The 18,515-nt window shown below is 39.7% G+C and overlaps 1 protein-coding gene and 1 pseudogene across 5 annotated transcripts in view; both read left to right on the top strand.

Moving 5' to 3' along the window:
* Positions 1-18,515, top strand: part of STAG1 (STAG1 cohesin complex component) — a 401,927-nt gene that overhangs the window by 106,504 nt on the left and 276,908 nt on the right. For all 4 annotated transcript variants that reach the window (XM_077991519.1, XM_015132094.3, XM_077991520.1 and 1 more), the window contains one exon: positions 12,272-12,384. In XM_077991519.1, coding sequence (XP_077847645.1) covers positions 12,356-12,384 — 29 coding nt within the window. In that variant the 5' untranslated portion in view covers positions 12,272-12,355. The remainder of the gene's footprint in view (positions 1-12,271; positions 12,385-18,515) is intronic.
* Positions 13,020-13,471, top strand: LOC716997 (small ribosomal subunit protein uS8 pseudogene; annotated as a pseudogene). Its single transcript, XR_001443228.3, has one exon. The product of XR_001443228.3 is annotated as a small ribosomal subunit protein uS8 pseudogene (transcript).

The following is an 18,515-nucleotide window of genomic DNA, read 5'->3' as shown; positions in this document are numbered from 1 at the left end:
GATTTTATGTGTATATATTAGATAAAACTATATAGTTTTCTTTTAGCTGTCCAGTTATTCTGACATCATTTGTTGAAAAGGCTTTTCTCCAGCATATTGCTTTTGCTGCTTTGTCAAAGATTAGTTGAAAGAAGCTGTGAATGGCGAAAACTCAGTCTCTACTAAAAATACAAAAATTTGCCAGGCATGGTGGCACACGCCTGTAATCCCAGTTACTCAGGAGGCCGAGGCAGGAGAAAAAAAAATTAAATATTTTTAACCGCAAACATAGAATCTCTCTTTTCTTGTTTGTTTTGTTATTTCTGGATTTCTTTTTTTTTGAGATGAGTCTTGCTCTGTCGCCCAGGCTGGAGTGCAGTGGCACAATCTCGGCTCACTGCAACCTCCCCCTCCCAGATTCAAGCAATTCTCCTGCCTTAGCCTCCCGAGTAGCTGAGACTACAGGCGCGTACCACCACGGCTGGCTATTTTTTGTGTTTTTAGTAGAGATGGGGTTTCACCATGTTGGCCAGTCTGGTCTCGAACTCCTGAGGACCTCAGGTGATCCATCTGCCTCAGCCTCCCAGAGTGCTGGGATTACAAGCGCCCGGCCTCTGGATTTCTTACACTACAATTTTTATTGTTTTTCTTATATAGATTCTACATATTTTGTTGGATTTACACCTAATTAATTCATTGATGTGAATGCAAACGATAGTATGTTTTTCGTTTAAAATTCTATTTGTTCATTGCTAGTCTACAGGTAAGTGATTGACTTTTATATAATAGCCTTTTATCTTGAAACCTTGCTATATAACAGCTTATTCGTTCCAAGAGTTGTTTTATTTTGCCTTCGTCAGTTCTTTCAAATTTTCTATATAGACAGTTTTGTCATCTGGAAATAAAAAAAGTTTTATTTCTTCTTTCCTAAGCTATGTAGCTTTTATTTTTTTCTCTTTTCGCATTAGCCAGGATTTCCAGTATGACGTGAAAAAGGAGTGGTTGAGAATAGCTTCCTAGCCTTTTTCTTAGTTTAACTGGAAAAGCTTTGAGTTTCTCTCCATTACATGTGATGTTAACTGCAGCATTTTGGAGATGCTTTTTGTCAAGCTGAGGATGTTCCCCTGTATTTCACATTTAGTGAGAGTATTAGGAATGGGTGTTGGATTTTGTGAAGTGCTTTTCCTTTGTCTTTTGATATGATCATGTAGTTTTTCTTTTTTAGCTCTTGATGTGATGTATTACATTAATTGATTTTTGAATGTTGAACCAGCCTTGCATGACTGAGATAAATCCCACTTGGTCCTCATGTAGAATTCTTTGTACACATTGTGTGTTTTGATTTGCTGATGTCTCTGTTGAGGATTTTTGCATATATGTTTACTAGAGAAATTGATGTGTAATTTTCTTGTAATGTTTTTGTATAGTTTGGTATTACAGAAATGCCTCATAGAATGAATTAGAGAGAGTTCCTTCTTGTCTGTTTTTGGAAGATTGATGTTAATTCTTTTTAAACCATGTTTGGTGTAATTAAGCCGTAAGGCCATCTGGTCCTGGGCTTTTCTTTGTGGGGAGATTTTTGATAACTGATTCAGTGTCCTGGTATAGTTCTTTTCACATTGTTTGTGTTTTTTGAGCCAGTTTTGATGGTTTGTCCATTTAGTGTGTTACTAAATTTGTGGGCCTATGTTGTTTACCTTATTCTCTTGCCCCTTCTCCCTTTTTTTAAAAGGCATTTTATCTAAAGATAAGTCAATTTTGTTTGCCTTTTCCAACAACAAACTTGTGGTTTTATTGATTGTATTGTTTTTCTAATCTCAATATAGTTTTTCTGTGCACTAATTTTGATTAATTCCTTCAGTTTGCTGCCTTTGGGCTTAGTTTGCTCTTTGTATTTTTTTTCTTCAGTTGTAGAATTAGGTCATTTATTTGAGCTTTTTTTTTTTTTCCCCCTAAAATGTTGAGTTTTACAACTGTATTTTCCTTTGAGCCCTGCTTTTGCTGCATCCCATACATTTTGATATATTGTGTTTTTGTTTCATTTATCTCAAAGTATTCTAATTTCTGTGTTTTTTAAAAATATATATTTTGAGATTCTGTTAAGGGTGTATAACTTTATGATTTTTTATATCTTTTTAATGAAATGAATTGGGGATCCCCTGCCATTATATGGTGCCCTGGTTTTTTATTTGTTTATTTGTTTTAGGGGCTGAAACAGGGTCTCTGTCACCCAGGCTGGAGTGTAGTGGCCCAATCATGGCCCACTGTAGCCTCAACCTCCTGGGCTCAAGTGATCCTCCCAGCTCAGCCTCTCCAATAGAGTAGCTGGAACCACGGGTGTGTGCCACCACACCTGGTTAGCTATAAAATTTTTTCCTTTTTAAAAATGTTTAATATTTATTATTTTTTGAAACAGGGTCTTACTCTGTCACTCAGGCTGTAGTGTAGTGGTACGATCTTGGCTTACTGCAACCTCCGCCTCCTGGGTTCAAGTGATTCTCCTGCTTCAGCCTCCTGAGTAGCTGGGACTTCAGGTGCCCGCCACCATGTCTGGCTAATTTTTTTTTTGTTAGTAGAGATAGAGTTTCACCATGTTGGCCAGTCTGGTCTTAAGCCCTTGACCTCAAGTGATTTCGCCAGCCTCAGCCTCCCAGAGTACTGGGATTGTAAGTGTGGGCTACTGTGCCTGGCCAGTTTTAAAATTTTTTGTAGAGATAAGAGTCTCTCTATATTCTGCCTGGGCTAGTCTCAAACTCCTGGCCTCCATTGATCCTCTTGCCTAGCTATAATATCCACCGCTACCCCCTGCTGCTTTTTTTTTTTTTTTTTTTTGATACGGGGTCTTTTGCTCTGTTGCCCAGGTTGGAGTGCAGTGGCGCAAATCTCGGCTCACTGCAACCTCTGCCTTCCGAGTTCAAGTGATTGTCCTGCCCCAGCCTCCCATGTAGCTGGAATTACAGGCATCCGCCACCACACCTGGCCAATTTTTGTATTTTTAGTGGAGATGGGGTTTCACCACGATGGCCAGGGTGGTCTGGAGCTCCTGACCTCAAGTGATCCGCCCCCCTCAGCCTCCCAAAGTGTTGGGATTACAGGCGTGAGCCACCATGTCTGGCTTCCCTTTAGCATTTCTTGTAGGGCATATGTAGGGACAAATTCCTTTTGCTCTTATTTTTCTATGAATGTCTTAATTTCTCCATTGAGGGATAGTTTTACTGGTTATAAAGTTCTTTTTTGATGGTTTTTTTCTTCAACACTTTAGTTATGTCATCCTACTGCCTTTTTTACTTCAGTGATCACATTTTTAAATTTTTATTTTCGGGCAGGGGATACTTTCTGGCAAAAACTGGAAAGCCTGCTGAACAAATTCTAAAATTAACATTAAAAAAATGGACATTTTGAATATTAAAATGTTTTCACTCTGGGAATCATCCTTTCACCTCTTCCATGCCCTGTTTGATTTTACTGACTATTAAAAGCTATCATCATCTGTTTATTTAGTGATTTTCCCCCCCCTAAACTACTTTTGCCAAGACTTCTTTCTTGTCATGTGTGGACACTGACATTTTTCATCTTGGTGGTCAAACCAGTAACCTGACAGATTTACCTAAAGAATTGGCACCAAAAAGGGAGGAAAAACCCTCTGTGGGTATTTGAAGATAGGTTCTTTTTTTTTTTTTTTTTTTTTTTTTTTTTGAGACGGAGTCTCGCTCAGGCTGCAGTGGCGCGATCTCGGCTCACTGCAAGCTCCGCCTCCCGGGTTCACGCCATTCTCCTGCCTCAGCCTCCCGAGTAGCTGGGACTACAGGCGCCTGCCACCTCGCCCGGCTAGTTTTTTGTATTTTTTAGTAGAGACGGGGTTTCACCGTGTTAGCCAGGATGGTCTCGATCTCCTGACCTCGTGATCCGCCCGTCTCGGCCTCCCAAAGTGCTGGGATTACAGGCTTGAGCCACCGCGCCCGGCCGATAGGTTCTTTATTGAAATATTTTTGCAATAAATAGTCTGACCGTTTGCAGCTCGGCCTTAGTCTTCTGGTTGCACAGAGCTCAAAGATAAATTAGAGGTGCAAGCCTATGCTTCTCTCAGGTCTCCTCTGACCATGGCCCTGGGCATGTGTGTAGCACCTTGAATGCCCTCGAATATATGGGAGTCTTTCAAAGCCCTTAGTCCCTAACATATCTTCCTTCTTAGACTCTTTATTCTGAGGCTTTACACATTGCTGCTTGTCTTGTATGCTGTCTCTTACCTCAGAGAGCTTATTTGTAGTATATATATTTAAATCCTCTCAACAGATGCCAGCTGGGAATCTCTTCAAAATGCACAGCTATCATTTTTGAGACGGAGGTTGATATTGCTTCCACAGGTACCAGCAAGCTGCACCAAGAGTTTAATCTGCTGTCCCCATTGACACTGTTGATTTGGGGAATGGGCGATGATAGGCAAGTAAGCAAAAGACACTATAGTGCCTTCTAACCGAATTTTGCAGCTTCTTTGTTAAGCACTCCTCCTTTTGTAAGTTTTATTAGATTCAGGAATTCTGTAAAAGTTGATTTTGGTCAGTTTTTGTCAATCCAAGTGTTGTTTCATTGGAGAGGCTTATTCTTGAAGTTTCTAATAAACAATTTCCCATGATATCACTCCTTTCATATTCTCAAAAGGTTATCACTTGGTATGTAATTCAGGGTTTACTTTTTTTTTTATCCTGTCAGGACTTTAAAGCTGTTACTCTATTGTCTTTGAACTTACATAGTTTCCAATAGGAAGTCTGATACTAATCTTTGTCTTTCTGTATCTTTCTGTATCCTATTTCTTTAGCTTCCTTTTGAAGTTTCCTTTTTACTCTGGTTTTTAGCAGTTTGTGTATTTTGTTGTATTCTGCTTGGGAATTCTCTGATCTTACATTTGTTTTGACATCTTATGTGATTTTTTTGAACATTCTTCCCCATTATCTTATCAAATATTTGTTCTGCCTTGTACTTTGTCTTTCTGTCTGTAATTCTAACTATACCTATGTTATTCCATTTGATACTGTATCACAGCCTATTGTGGACTGTTAGGTCCTACTATCCCTGCTTTTAAAAAATATGAGACTTTATGTTTTTTTAGAGCCATTGTAGGTTCACAGCAAATTTGAAGGAAGAGTATAGAGTGTGTACTTACATTCTCTGTCCCTACACTTGCTCAGCCTACCGTACTGTCAACATCCTGCATTAGAGTAGAACATGTTTTAACAGCTGATCAACCTGTATGACAAGTCATTATCACCCCAAGATGCTACTTTAAGTTAGGGTTGTGATATCCCCTTTATCTTTTTTTATTGTGTCTATTTGATTCTTCTCTTCTTTATTCGTCTTGCTAGTAGTCTATGAATTTTGTTGATCTTTTCAAAAAACCAGGTCCTGGATTCATTGATTTTTTTGAAGGGTTTTTTGTGTCTCTGTCTCCTTCAGTTCTGCTCTGATGTTAGTTATTTCTTACCTTCTGCTAGCTTTTGAATGTGTTTGCTCTTGCTTCTCTAATTCTTTTAATTGTGATGTTAGGGTGTCAATTTTAGATCTTTCCTGCTTTCTCTTGTGGGCATTTAGTGCTATAAATTTCCCTCTGCACTCTGCTTTAAATGTGTCCCAGAGATTCAGGTATGTTGTATCTTTGTTCTCATTTGTTTCAAAGAACGTCTTTATTTCTGCCTTCATTTTGTTATGTACCCAGTAGTCATTCAGGAGCAGGTTGTTCAGTTTCCATGTAGTTAAGCAGTTTTGAGTGAGTTTCTTAATCCTGAGTTCTAGTTTGATTGCAATGTGGTCTGAGAGACAGTTTGTTATAATTTCTGTTCTTTTATATTTGCTGAGGAGTGCTTTACTTCCAACTATGTGGTCAATTTTGGAATAAGTGCGATGTGGTGCTGAGAAGAATGTATATTCTGTTGATTTGGGGTGGAGAGTTCTGTAGATGTCTATTAGGTCAGCTTGGTGCAGAGCTGAGTTCAATTCCTGGATATCCTTGTTAACTTTGTCTCGTTGATCTGTCTGATGTTGACAGTGGGGTGCTAAAGTGTCCCATTATTATTGTATGGGAGTCTTTAAGTCTCTTTGTAAGTCTCTAAGGACTTGCTTTATGAATCTGGGTGCTCCTGTATTAGGTGCATATGTATTTAGGATAGCTAGCTCTTCTTGTTGAATTGATCCCTTGACCATTATGTAATGGCCTTCTTTGTCTCTTGATCTTTGTTGGTGTAAAGTCTATTTTATCAGAGACTAGGATTGCAACCCCTGCCTTTTTTTTGTTTTCCATTTGCTTGGCAGATCTTCCTCTATCCCTTTATTTTGAGCCTATGTGTGTGTCTGCATGTGAGATGGGTCTCCTGAATACAGCAAACTGATGGGTCTTGACCCTTTATTCAGTTTGCCAGTCTCCGTCTTTTAATTGGAGCATTTTGCCCATTTACATTTAAGGTTAATATTGTTATGTGTGAATTTGATCCTGTCATTATGATGTTAGCTGGTTATTTTGCTCGTTAGTTGATGCAGTTTCTTCCTAGCATCAGTGGACTTTACGTTTTGGCATGTTTTTGCAGTGGCTGGTACCGGTTGTTCATTTCCATGTTTACTGCTTCCTTCAGGAGCTCTAATAGGGCAGGCCTGGTGGTGACAGAATCTCTCAGCATTTGTTTGTCTATAAAGGATTTTCTTTCTCCTTCACTTATGAAACTTAGTTTGACTGGATATGAAATTCTGGGTTGAAAATTCTTTTCTTTAAGAATGTTGAATATTGGCCCCCACTCTCTTCTGGCTTGGAGAGTTTCTGCCGAGAGATCCGCTTGTTAGTCTAATGGGTTTCCCTTTGTGGGTAACCTGACCTTTCTCTCTGGCTGCCCTTAACATTTTTTCCTGAATATCAACCTTGGTGAATCTGACAATTATGTGTTTTGGAGTTGCTCTTCTTGAGGAGTATCTTTGTGGCGTTCTCTGTATATCCTGAATTTGAATGTTGGCCTGCCTTGCTAGGTTGGGGAAGTTCTCCTGGATCATATCCTGCAGAGTGTTTTCCAACTTGGTTCCATTCTCCCCATCACTTTCAGGGACACCAATCAGACTTAGATTTGGTCGTTTCACATAGTCCCATATTTCTTGGAGACTTTGTTCATTTATTTTTACTCTTTCTTCTTTACACTTCTCTTCTTGCTTCATTTATTTGATCTTCAATCATTGATAACCCTTTCTTCCAGGTTATTTAATCGGTTACTGAAGCTTGTGCATTTGTCACGTAGTTCTTGTGCCATGGTTTTCAGCTCTATCAGGTCATTTAAGGACTTCTCTACATTGATTATTCTAGTTAGCCATTTGTCAAATCTTTTTTCAAGGTTTTCAGCTTCTTTGCGATGGGTTTGAACTTCCTCCTTTAGCTCGGAGAGGTTTGATCAAGTGAAGCCGCCTTCTCTCAACTTGTCAAAGTCATTCGCCGTCCAGCTTTGTTCCATTGCTGGCGAGGAGCTGCATTCCTGTGGAGGGGGAGAGGCGCTCTGATTTTTAGAATTTTCAGCTTTTCTGCTGTGTTTTTTCCCCATCTTTGTGGTTTTATCTATCTTTGGTCTTTGATGATGGTGACGTACAGATGGGGTTTTGGTGTGGATGTCCTTTCTGTTTGTTAGTTTTCCTTCTAACAGTCAGGACCCTCTCAGCTGCAGATCTGTTGGAGTTTGCTGGAGATCTGCTCCAGATACTGTTTGGCTGGGTATCAGCAGTGGAGGCTGCAGAAGAGTGAGTATTACTGAACAGCAAATGTTGCTGTCTGATCCTTCCTCTGGAAGCTTTTTCTCAGAGGGGTTCCTGGCTGTGTGAGGTGTCACTCTGCCCTTACTAGGGGGTGCCTCCTGGTTAGGCTACTCAGGGGTCAGGGACCCACTTGAGGAAGGCAGTCTGTCGGTTCTGAAATCTCAAACTTGGTACTGGGAGAACCACTACTCTCTTCAAAGCTGTCAGACAGGGACATTTAAATCTGCAGAGGTTTCTGCTGCCTTTTGTTTGGCTCTGCCCTGTCCCCGGAGGTGGAGTCTACAGAGTCAGGCAGGCCTCCTTGAGCTGTGGTGGGCTCCACCCAGGTTGAGCTTCCTGGCCACTTTGTTTACCTAGTCAAGCCTCAGCAATGGCGGACGCCCTTCTGCCAGCCTTGCTGCCACCTTGCAGTTAGATCTCAGTCTGCTGTGCTAGCAATGAGGGAGGCCCCATGGTCGTGGGACCCTCCGAGCCAGGTACGGGATATAATCTCCTGGTGTGCTGTTTGCTAAGACCCTTGGAAAAGCACACTATTAGGGTGGGAGTGACCCGATTTTCCAGGTGCTGTGAGTCACGATTTCCCTTGGCTAGGAAAGGTAATTCGCTTACCCCTTGCACTTCCCGGGTGAGGCGATTCCTCGCCCTGCTTCGGCAATCGCTCGGTGGGCTGCACTTACTGTCCTGCACCCACTGCCCAACACGCCCCTGTGAGATGAACCTGGTACGTCAGTTGGAAATGCAGAAATCACCCGTCTTCTGTGTCACTCACACTGGGAGCTGTAGCCTGGAGCTGTTTCTATTCGGCCATCTTGGAACCGCCTAAAACTATCATCAGAGAATATTATAAACACCTCTACACAAATAAACTAGAAAACCTAGAAGAAATGGATAAATTCATGGACACATACACTCTCCCAAGACTCAACCAGGAAGACTAAACCAGTTGAATCCCTGAATAGACCAGTAACAAGTTCTGAAATTGAGGCAGTAATTAATAGCCTACAAACCAAAAATAGTCCAGGACCAGAGAGTTTCATAGCTGAATTCTACCAGAGGTACAAAGAGGAGCTGGTACTATTTCTTCTGAAACTATTCCAATCAATAGAAAAAGAGGGAATCCTCCCTAACTTGTTTTATGAGGCCAACATCATCCTGATACCAAAGCCTGGCAGAGACACAAGAAAAAAAGAATTTTTGACCAATATCCCTGATGAACATCGATGGAATAATCAGTAAAATACTGGCAAGCCGAATCCAGCAGCACGTCAAAAAGCTTATCCACCATGATCAAGTGGTGAAACTAGCAAGGCTGGTTCAACGTACTCAGATCAAGAAATGTAATCCAGCATATATACAGAACCAAAGACAAAAACCACATGATTATCTCAATAGATGCAGAGAAGGCCTTTGACAAAATTCAGCAGCCCTTCATGCTAAAAACTCTCAATAAATTCGGTATTGATGGAACGTATCTCAAAATAATAAGAGCTATGTATGACACACCCACAGCCAGTATCATACTGAATGGGTAAAAACTGGAAACATTCCCTTTGAAAACTGGCACAAGACAGGGATGCCCTCTCTCACCACTGCTATTCAACATAGTGTTGGAATTTCTGGCCAGGGCAATCAGGCGGGAGAAAGAAATAAAGGGTATTTAATTAGGAAAAGAGGAAGTCGAATTGTCCCTGTTTGCAGATGACATGATTGTCTGTTTAGAAAACCCCATCATCTCATCCCAAAATCTCCTTAAGTTGATAAGCAACTTCAGCAAAATCTCAGGATACAAAATCAATGTGCAGAAATCACAAGCGTTCTTATACACCAGCAACAGACAAACAGAGAGCCAAATCATGAATGAACTCCCATTCACAATTGCTTCAAAGAGAATAAAATACCTAGAATCCAACTTACAAAGGAAGTGAAGGACCTCTTCAAGGAGAACTACAAACCACTGCTTAATGAAATAAAAGAGGACAGAAATAAATGGAAGAACATTCCATGGTCATGGATGGGAAGAATCGGAATTGTGAAGATGGCCATAGTGCCCAAAGTAATTTGTAGATTCAGTGCCATTCCCATGAAGCTACCAATGACTTTCTTCACAGAATTGGAAAAAAACTACTTTAAAGTTCATATGGAACCAACAAGGAGCCCTCATTGCCATAACAATCTTAAGGCAAAAGAAAAACCTAGAGGCTTCATGCTACCTGACTTCAAACTATACTATATGGCTACAGTAACCAAAACAGCATGGTACTGCTACCAAAATGGAGATATAGACCTATGGAACAAAAGAGAGCCCTCAGAAATAATACCACACATCTGCAACCATCTGATCTTTGAGAAACCTGACAAAAACAAGAAATGGGGAAAGAATTCCCTATTTAATAAATGGTGCTGGGAAAACTGGCTAGCCATAAATAGAAAGCTGAAACTGGATCTCTTCCTTACACCTGACATGAAAATTAATTCAGAATGGATTAGAGACTTAAATGTTAGACCTGAAACCATAAAAAATCCTAGAAGAAAACCTAGGCAATATCATTCAGGACATAGGCATGGGCAAGGACTTCATGACTAAACCACCAAAAGCAATGGCAACAAAAGCCAGAATTGACAAATGGGATCTAATTAAACTGAAGACCTTCTGCACAGTAAAAGAATCTACCATCAGAGTGAACAGGCAACCTACAGAATGGGAGAAAATTTTTGCAATGTACTTATCTGACAAAGCGCTAATATCCAGAATCTGCAGAGAACTCAAACAAATTTACAAGAAAAAAACAACCCCATCACAAAGTGGGCGAAGGATATGAACGGACCCTTCTCAAAACAAGACATTTATGCAGCCAACAGACACTTGAAAAAATGCTCATCATCACTCGCCAACAGAGAAATGCAAATCAAAACCACAATGAGATACCATCTCACACCAGTTAGAATGGCGATCATTAAAAAGTCAGGAAACAACAGGTGCTGGAGAGGATGTGGAGAAATAGGAACACTTTTACACTGTTCGTGGGACTGTAAACTAGTTCAACCATTGTGGAAGACATTGTGGCGATTCCTCAAGGATCTAGAACTAGAAATATCATTTGTCCCAGTCATCCCATTACTGGGTATGTACCCACAGGATTATAAATCACGCTACTATAATGATACATGCACATGTATGTTTATTGTGGCAATGTTCACAAATAGCAAAGACTTGGAAACAACCGAAATGTCCCTCAATGACAGACTGAATTAAGAAAAAGTGGCACATATACACCATGGAATACTATGCAGCCATAAAAAAGGATAAGTTCATGTCCTTTGTGGGGACATGGATGCAGCTGGAAATCATCATTCTCAGCAAACTATCACAAGAACAGAAAACCAAACACCGTATGTTCTCACTCATAGTTGGGAATTGAACAATGAGAGCACTTGGACACAGGAAGGGGAACATCACATACCAGTGCCTGCCATGGGGTTGGGGGAAGGGGAGGGATAGCATTAGGAGATATACCTAATGTAAATGACGAGTTAATGGGTGCAGTACACCAACGTGGGACTTGTATACATATGTAACAAACCTGCACGTTGTGCACATGTACCCTAGAACTTAAAGTATAATAAAACTTTAAAAAATAAGAAAAATAAATTAGGGTTGACTGTTGCTGTTAGTGTCTTGCTGATTTTGGACTCTGTTTTTACAAATCTGTAATGACACATCCATCATTATACATGTTTCACTGCCCTAAAAATCTTCTGTGATAGCATGTTTATCCCTTCCACCCACTAATTACTAGGTATTTAGTTACCAGGTATTCTTTTGTTTTTTTGAGAGGGAGTTGGAGTCTTGCTCTATCGCCCAGACTGGAGTGCAGTGGTGTGATCTCGGCTCACTGCAAACTCTGCCTCCCGGGTTCACGCCGTTCTCCTGCCTCAGCCTCCTGAGTAGCTGGGACTACAGGCGCCCATCACTGCACCTGGCTAATTTTTTTTATTTTTGGTAGAGACGGGGTTTCACCGTTTTAGCCAGGATGATCTCGATCTCCTGACCTTGTGATCCATCCGCCTTGGCCTCCCAAAGTGCTGTGATTACAGGCGTGAGCCGCCGCGCCCGGTCCACCAATTCGTTTACTGTCTCCATAGTTTTGCCTTTTCCAAAATGTCATATGGTTGGAATCATGCAGTATGTATCCTTTTCAGATTGGCTTCTTTCTTAATAATATGTATTTAAGGTTCCTTCATGCGTTTTTAAGGCTTTCAAGCTAATTTTAATGCCAAATAATATTTCATTGTGAGGATGTGCATAGTTTATTCATTTACTTAGTGAGAATATCATGGTTCTTCCAAGGTTTGGCAGTCATGAATAAAACTGCTATAAACATCTGTGGACATTAGTTTTAAGCTCATTTGGGTAAATGCCAAGTAATGTGATCACTGGTAATGGTGTGGATTGATTGTAGTTTATGAATTCTGTCATCCCCATTTTATTTTAAAGTAATTTCTTTTTTTTAATTGACAGGATTGCCTTTGAGGTTGTTTTAAAAGTTTTTGAGTTGTACAGCACTTGATTATTTTGCTGCATTGTGAAAGGACCTCTCCAGCAATGATTACTTCAGAATTACCAGTGTTGCAGTAAGTATTGTAATTTTCTTTTTTTTTTATTTTTTAAGGAAAATTTTGGGCCACTTATTTCTTTATGAAAATGCTGTCTTTGATGAGACATTTCAAATATGTTCTTTGATACTGGGACAATATGTTTGCAGTCTGAGTAGTAGTAGGGTGTGTAATTACCATATCCATTCATGGCTTTTGCTATTGAACTGTCAACATGTTTTCTGATAGTCAACAAAAAAATGTTAATGTCCTATATCAGGAGTCAGCAGACTGTGGCCCATGGGCCAAATCTGGCATGTTGTCTCTTTTTGCAAAATAAAATTTTGGATGAGAGCCGCACTTATTCCTTTATATACTGTTTATGACTACTTTGTATTACAAGTTGTGACAGTGATAGTATTGTCAGGAAAGCCTAAAATATTTAGTTTGACCATTTACAAAAAATAGTTTGGTGTCCCCTATCTTATACCGTACTCCTTCTCTGTCCCCTCCCTGCTTGCTTCTAGCTCCTTTATTATGATTCTTTCTTTTTCCTTAGATTGAGATTGTTGAGGTGTTCTGGCTACCAGAATAAGTCTAAGGGATATACCAGTTGACATTTTTGATGGCATCCCATTAGATTTGTTGGAGTTATAAGAAAGATTTAGAATTGGCCCTTTCCGCCATCTTTCCGCGCCGCCACAATGGTGCGCATGAATGTCCTGGCTGATGCTCTCAAGAGCATCAACAATGCCGAAAAGAGAGGCAAACGCCAGGTGCTTATTAGGCCGTGCTCCAAAGTCATCGTCCGGTTTCTCACTGTGATGATGAAGCATGGTTACATTGGCGAATTTGAAATCATTGATGATCACAGAGCTGGGAAAATTGTTGTGAACCTTACAGGCAGGCTAAACAAGTGTGGAGTGATCAGCCCCAGATTTAATTTGCAACTCAAAGATCTAGAAAAATGGCAGAATAACCTGCTTCCATCCCGCCAGTTTGGTTTCATTGTACTGACAACCTCAGCTGGCATCATGGACCATGAAGAAGCAAGACGAAAACACACAGGAGGGAAAATCCTGGGATTCTTTTTCTAGGGATGTAATACATACATTTACAAATAAAATACCTCATGGACAAAAAAAAAAAAAAAAAAGATTTAGAATTGGAACTTATTTTTATTTTTTATTTTCTTTTGAGATGGAATTTCCCACTGTTGCCCAGGCTGGAGCACAGTGGTACGATCTCGGCTCACTGCTACCTCCGCCTTCCAGGTTCAAGCGATTCTCCTGCCTCATCCTCCTGAGTGGGTGGGATTACAGGCACGTGCCACCATGCCCGGCTAATTTTTGTATTTTTAGTAGAGACGAGGTTTCACTATGTTGGCCAGGCTTGTCTTGAACTCCTGACCTCAGGTGGTCTGCCCGCCTCAGCCTCCCCAAGTGCCGGGATTACATGCGTGAGTCAGTGTGACTGGCCAGATTTAGAATTGGGACTATTTTGGGAAATATGATTGCAGGAATGGGAGATATTATTCCTTTCATAGCTTTTATCATGATGCAAATCGGGAATCTGCATACTTTGATTCTCTATGATAGCAATGGTTTAGATATAATAAAAGTGATGAGCACTTTAAGCAGTTATTTATATATATTATTGCTGCTCAATTCATTTACATACCTTATTTTCAAGAGAGAACCTGTGTTTGATCTCTTGGTCTTCTTTTTTCCCTTCCAACGTTCTAAGACAAAAAGCTATCCATATTTCTTTAAACTGCTTGAGAAACCATCAATACTGTCCTCCTGTCCTTTCCCTGACATATGGGAGATAAAATTTATTTCTGCCTACTTATTTCTTTTTTACCCCTGGACCTGAGCTTGATATCATATATATATATATATATATATATGAACATATGTTAATATGGTATAAATACCATATTTATGTGATATTTAAGTTTGGAGTTCCCCCTATAGTATTTTCTTTCTTTTCTTTGTACTTACGCACTTCTGCCCTTACCTGGCCAAGCCACTATCTATTTAAGTCTTAGCTCAGGTGTTATGCCTCCAGCAAAGTACTTAATGTAACATTTTATAACCATCTCTTTTTTTTTTCTGACCCATCTCCTAAACTGCATTGTGGGCCTTATTTTTGTATGTCCTACTGCTAGGACACTGTTGGGTATTAGTCAGGCCTTTAATAGCTCTTTGATAAAATATGAAATAGAGGTCATATTTAAATTGAAGTTGTATTACATGAGTTTGTATTAACATTATGATATCTAATGTATCATGCTTTGTAAGTGAATTTTTTTCAGAAAAATGTAAATCTGTAATATGTTTGTGGGTACTGGACAGTGGTGATCTGGGAGCTGGGTAAATGAGCTCTGGTTTAGATCTGTCAGCTGAAGACAGTACTCTTGGTTAAACTGAGATGTCTAATTTTGGTTTTTAACGTGTAGACGCTATAAAGACCACTCTAGTGCTTATCCTTATTATTTCTTGGCTTACTTAGATATTATAATTGCTGATGGATTTGTGACCTTAGTGCTGTTTACTGTTAAGCATTGTCAAAACATTATCATTTACTACATTTTTATCTTCCTGGAAGTATACTAGGTTCTGGGTAGATACAACATGTAGAACAGACTTAGTTCTTTTTGCCATGAAGCTTGTAAAGGTAGATATAAATAAAATAATCACAAATACATAGTTCTGAACTATCATTGGTGCTGTGAAGGAAAAGTAGGTATTATGAGAATTTTAATACATGCCTTTGTTTAGTCGAGTTTTCTGAGGAAGAGACAGTTGAATTGAGGTCTGTAGTGGGGTTTAGGGGAAGAAGAAGGGAGACCAGATGAGATTATGTCATGCAAGGACCCTGAGATATGTTTGAAGGCCTGAAATAAAGCCTCCCCCAACTGTCCCCGGCTTTTTTTTTCCTCCAGCACTGGGGATGGAGAGTGACATGAGATAAACTGTGAGTAGGGAGGAACAATATCATATCCGTACCTGCTAAGTCATGTTCAGAATTAGGTTTTTTTCTCTTCACTGTGTGTATTATTCCATGTTCACACTGCTATAAAGAACTACCAGGAACTGGGTAATTTATAAATATAAGAGGTTTAGTTGACTCATGGCATGGCTGGGGGGGCCTCAGAAAACTTAAAATCATGGCGGAAGGTGAAGGGGAAGCAAACACCTTCTTCACAACACGGCAGGGGAGAGAGAAGAGTGGAAGGAAGTGCCACACTTTTAAACCTTCAGATCTCATGAGAACTCACTATCACAAGAGCAGCATAGAGGAAATTGCCCCCATGATCCAGTCACTTCCTAGCAGGTCCCCCCTCGACAGGTGGGGATTACAATTCGAGATGAGATTTTGGTGAGGACACAGAGCCAAACCATATCAGCATGATAGAGATATAATAAGATACATACTTAGAAAATTACTTAGTGTAGTATAATATTAGATGGGAAAGGCCAACACTAGAAACAAGGACACCTATCAGGAGAAGGATATTGCAGTATCTAGGGAAAAGATGATAACTTAAACGAGTTACCCTGGAGATAGAGAGAGGCAGACAGAATTTAGAGAGTTCTAGGGAGCAAAATCATTTTTTATATAAGATTTGATGTTATTCTTCCATGCTCTTAATTTATGTCTGGTAGTGTTACAAATGTGAACATTAGCCATTTGCAGGAGTTTTGAAGAGCAGTTAGTCAAAGTTTGAATTTCCATACCCCTTGACCTGTCATTTTCACTGCATATGTCCTAGAGAGAAACTGGATTGTGTAATAAGATTTATTTATGTACAAGAACAGTCATTTCAGCCCTGTTCGTAGTAGCGGAAAACTAGAGACAAACTAAATGCTCAATGATTGGGAAGTAGTTAAATAAGTTCTGTGCATATTATGGAGTGCCATTCAGGAATCTAATGTATTTATATGGAAGATTCACATGTATTTAACACTTAAAAAATGAAATATTGGTATTTATATTTTGAGAGAGAGAGACAGAGACAGAGAGATGTAAAAGCCTAAATATTTATGGCAGTGTCAAACTATTAACAGTGGTATTCTGCAGATGAGATTCAGAGTTAGGATGAGATAAAGTGAAACTTTTCCTTGTATTCTTGTATCTTTTCTATTGCTCGAAATTTTTTTTTAAAAGCCTAGAATTTGTTTTCATATGTCTTAATAATTAAACATACACATACTAACACATAACAGTGCATTAGCTGTTTGTTGGCAGTAGTTCTCACTGTTTAAGCTGACTGCAATTGGAAGCATTATTAAACAAATTGTACTTTTCTGACTCTTGGTAGGGGCATCAATACCTATACTGCTGAAGAATAGGTTAGTTTCACTAATGGGTCACTTATTATATTCTAGAACCAACCTGCTCCTGTAGTTGCCTAGAGACTTATAAGCATCAGAAGCACTTGGAGATTTTGTCCACACAAGATAAATACAAAACATAATATTTGCATTGTATCTTAACATGAAAATAGAAAATTCAGGTTTATCTTGAGATCTAACTGGACTCTGCCAGTTACTAAGTGTGCAACTGTGGACAACTTTATCAGGTTTTCAGATCTTTCATTTCCTCATTCAAAAAATTGGGAAGATAACTTGCTTCTTACAAGGTTTTTGTGCATATGTATTCTAGATAACATATGTAAACTGACACACAGTCTATACTGAACATGGCCTGTTTGGATTGTAGTGAGGAGAAAAAGCAATATGATTTACTGTTCTTTAGTAGAGACAAATAAGATTGACTGGATCCAGGTTGGCAAATACTGCTAGTGGTTCAGATGCACCTTTTAAATAAAATGTTGAAACATAGCCACACCCATTAATTTGCATATTGCCTTTGGCTGCATTTATGGTATGTCACCAGGGTTGGGTAGTAGCTATAGAGAACTTAAGACCTATAAGCCTCAAATATATACAGTATGATTTTGTGGTTTTTTTTTTTTTGCGTGTGTGGTTTTTTTTTTTTTTTTTGAAATGTAGTCTCGCTATGTTGCTCAGGCTGGAGTGCAGTGGTGTGATCTTGGCTTGGCCAACCTGCGCTTCCTGGGTTCAAGCGATTCTCCTGCCTCAGTGTCCCAAGTAGCTGGGACTACAGTTGCACACCACCATGCCCAGATAATTTCTGTATTTTTGGTAGAGACAGGGTTTCACTATGTTGGCCAGGTAGGTCTCAAACTCCTGACCTTATGATCTGCCCACCTTGGCCTCCCAAAGTGCTGGGATTACAGGCGTGAGCCACCAGGCCCGGCTGTATGGTTCTTTATGAAAAAGCTTGCTGACCCTGGACATCATTTACAATATTATTTATAGTTTTTTGTTGTTGTTCTGTTTGTTTTTGAGACAGAGTTCTACTCTGTTGCCCAGGCTGGAGTGCAGTGGTGCTATCTCTGCTCACTGCATCCTCCACCTCCCAGGTTCAAGCGATTCTCATGCCTCAGCCTCCGTAAGTGTTGGGATTACAGGCGTGAACCACTGTGTCCGGTCTTATTTACAGTTTTAAATACCAGATTAACTTTAAAGATTTGTAAGTGGTGGAGTAACTTTGAAGATTTACAAGTGGGTAAGTAATGTGATGTGAGAGTGTTACTGGCAGTGGTGTGTAGAATGGCTTGAATAAGCAGAAATAGGGAGATAAATTGAGATCGTATCATGGGGAGTGGTGATTGTGGTAGTAATGCTGGAAGGAGTGAGAAACAAATTATATTGTGCTGAGAAGGATGACTGAGGTAGGATTATATTAGCAGGAGGCACAAGAAGACTGATATCATTCTATCAGTTCGAATTTATGGACAGGATAATGGTGACAATAAATGTGTATAGTAACTTAAATCTTATGCATAACTTAAATCAGTTAATTAATTGTATCTCTCTGAGTAGAAAGCCAGAAGTAAGTCAGGATTGGACTTAATTTTAGATGTGGCATTTGGTGAATTTGAGGTGGCATTCAAGTAAGCATGTCACGTGTGCAAGATAAAAATCTTGAGTCAGAGATCTGGAATGTGGTCGGGTGTACTGATAGGTATTGAAGTCATTTGCATAGAAGGTACATGTTAACTGGATGAAATCTCCAAGGGAGTGTAATATAAATGGAGAAGGGCAGACCTAACAGTTGAGCTTTAAGGAAGAGGG

The sequence above is a fragment of the Macaca mulatta genome, chromosome 2 (genome assembly GCF_049350105.2).
Source record: "Macaca mulatta isolate MMU2019108-1 chromosome 2, T2T-MMU8v2.0, whole genome shotgun sequence".
Lineage (NCBI taxonomy): Eukaryota > Metazoa > Chordata > Mammalia > Primates > Cercopithecidae > Macaca > Macaca mulatta.
Note: the sequence above shows the minus strand (reverse complement) of the source record. Positions and strands in the feature narration are given on the sequence as shown.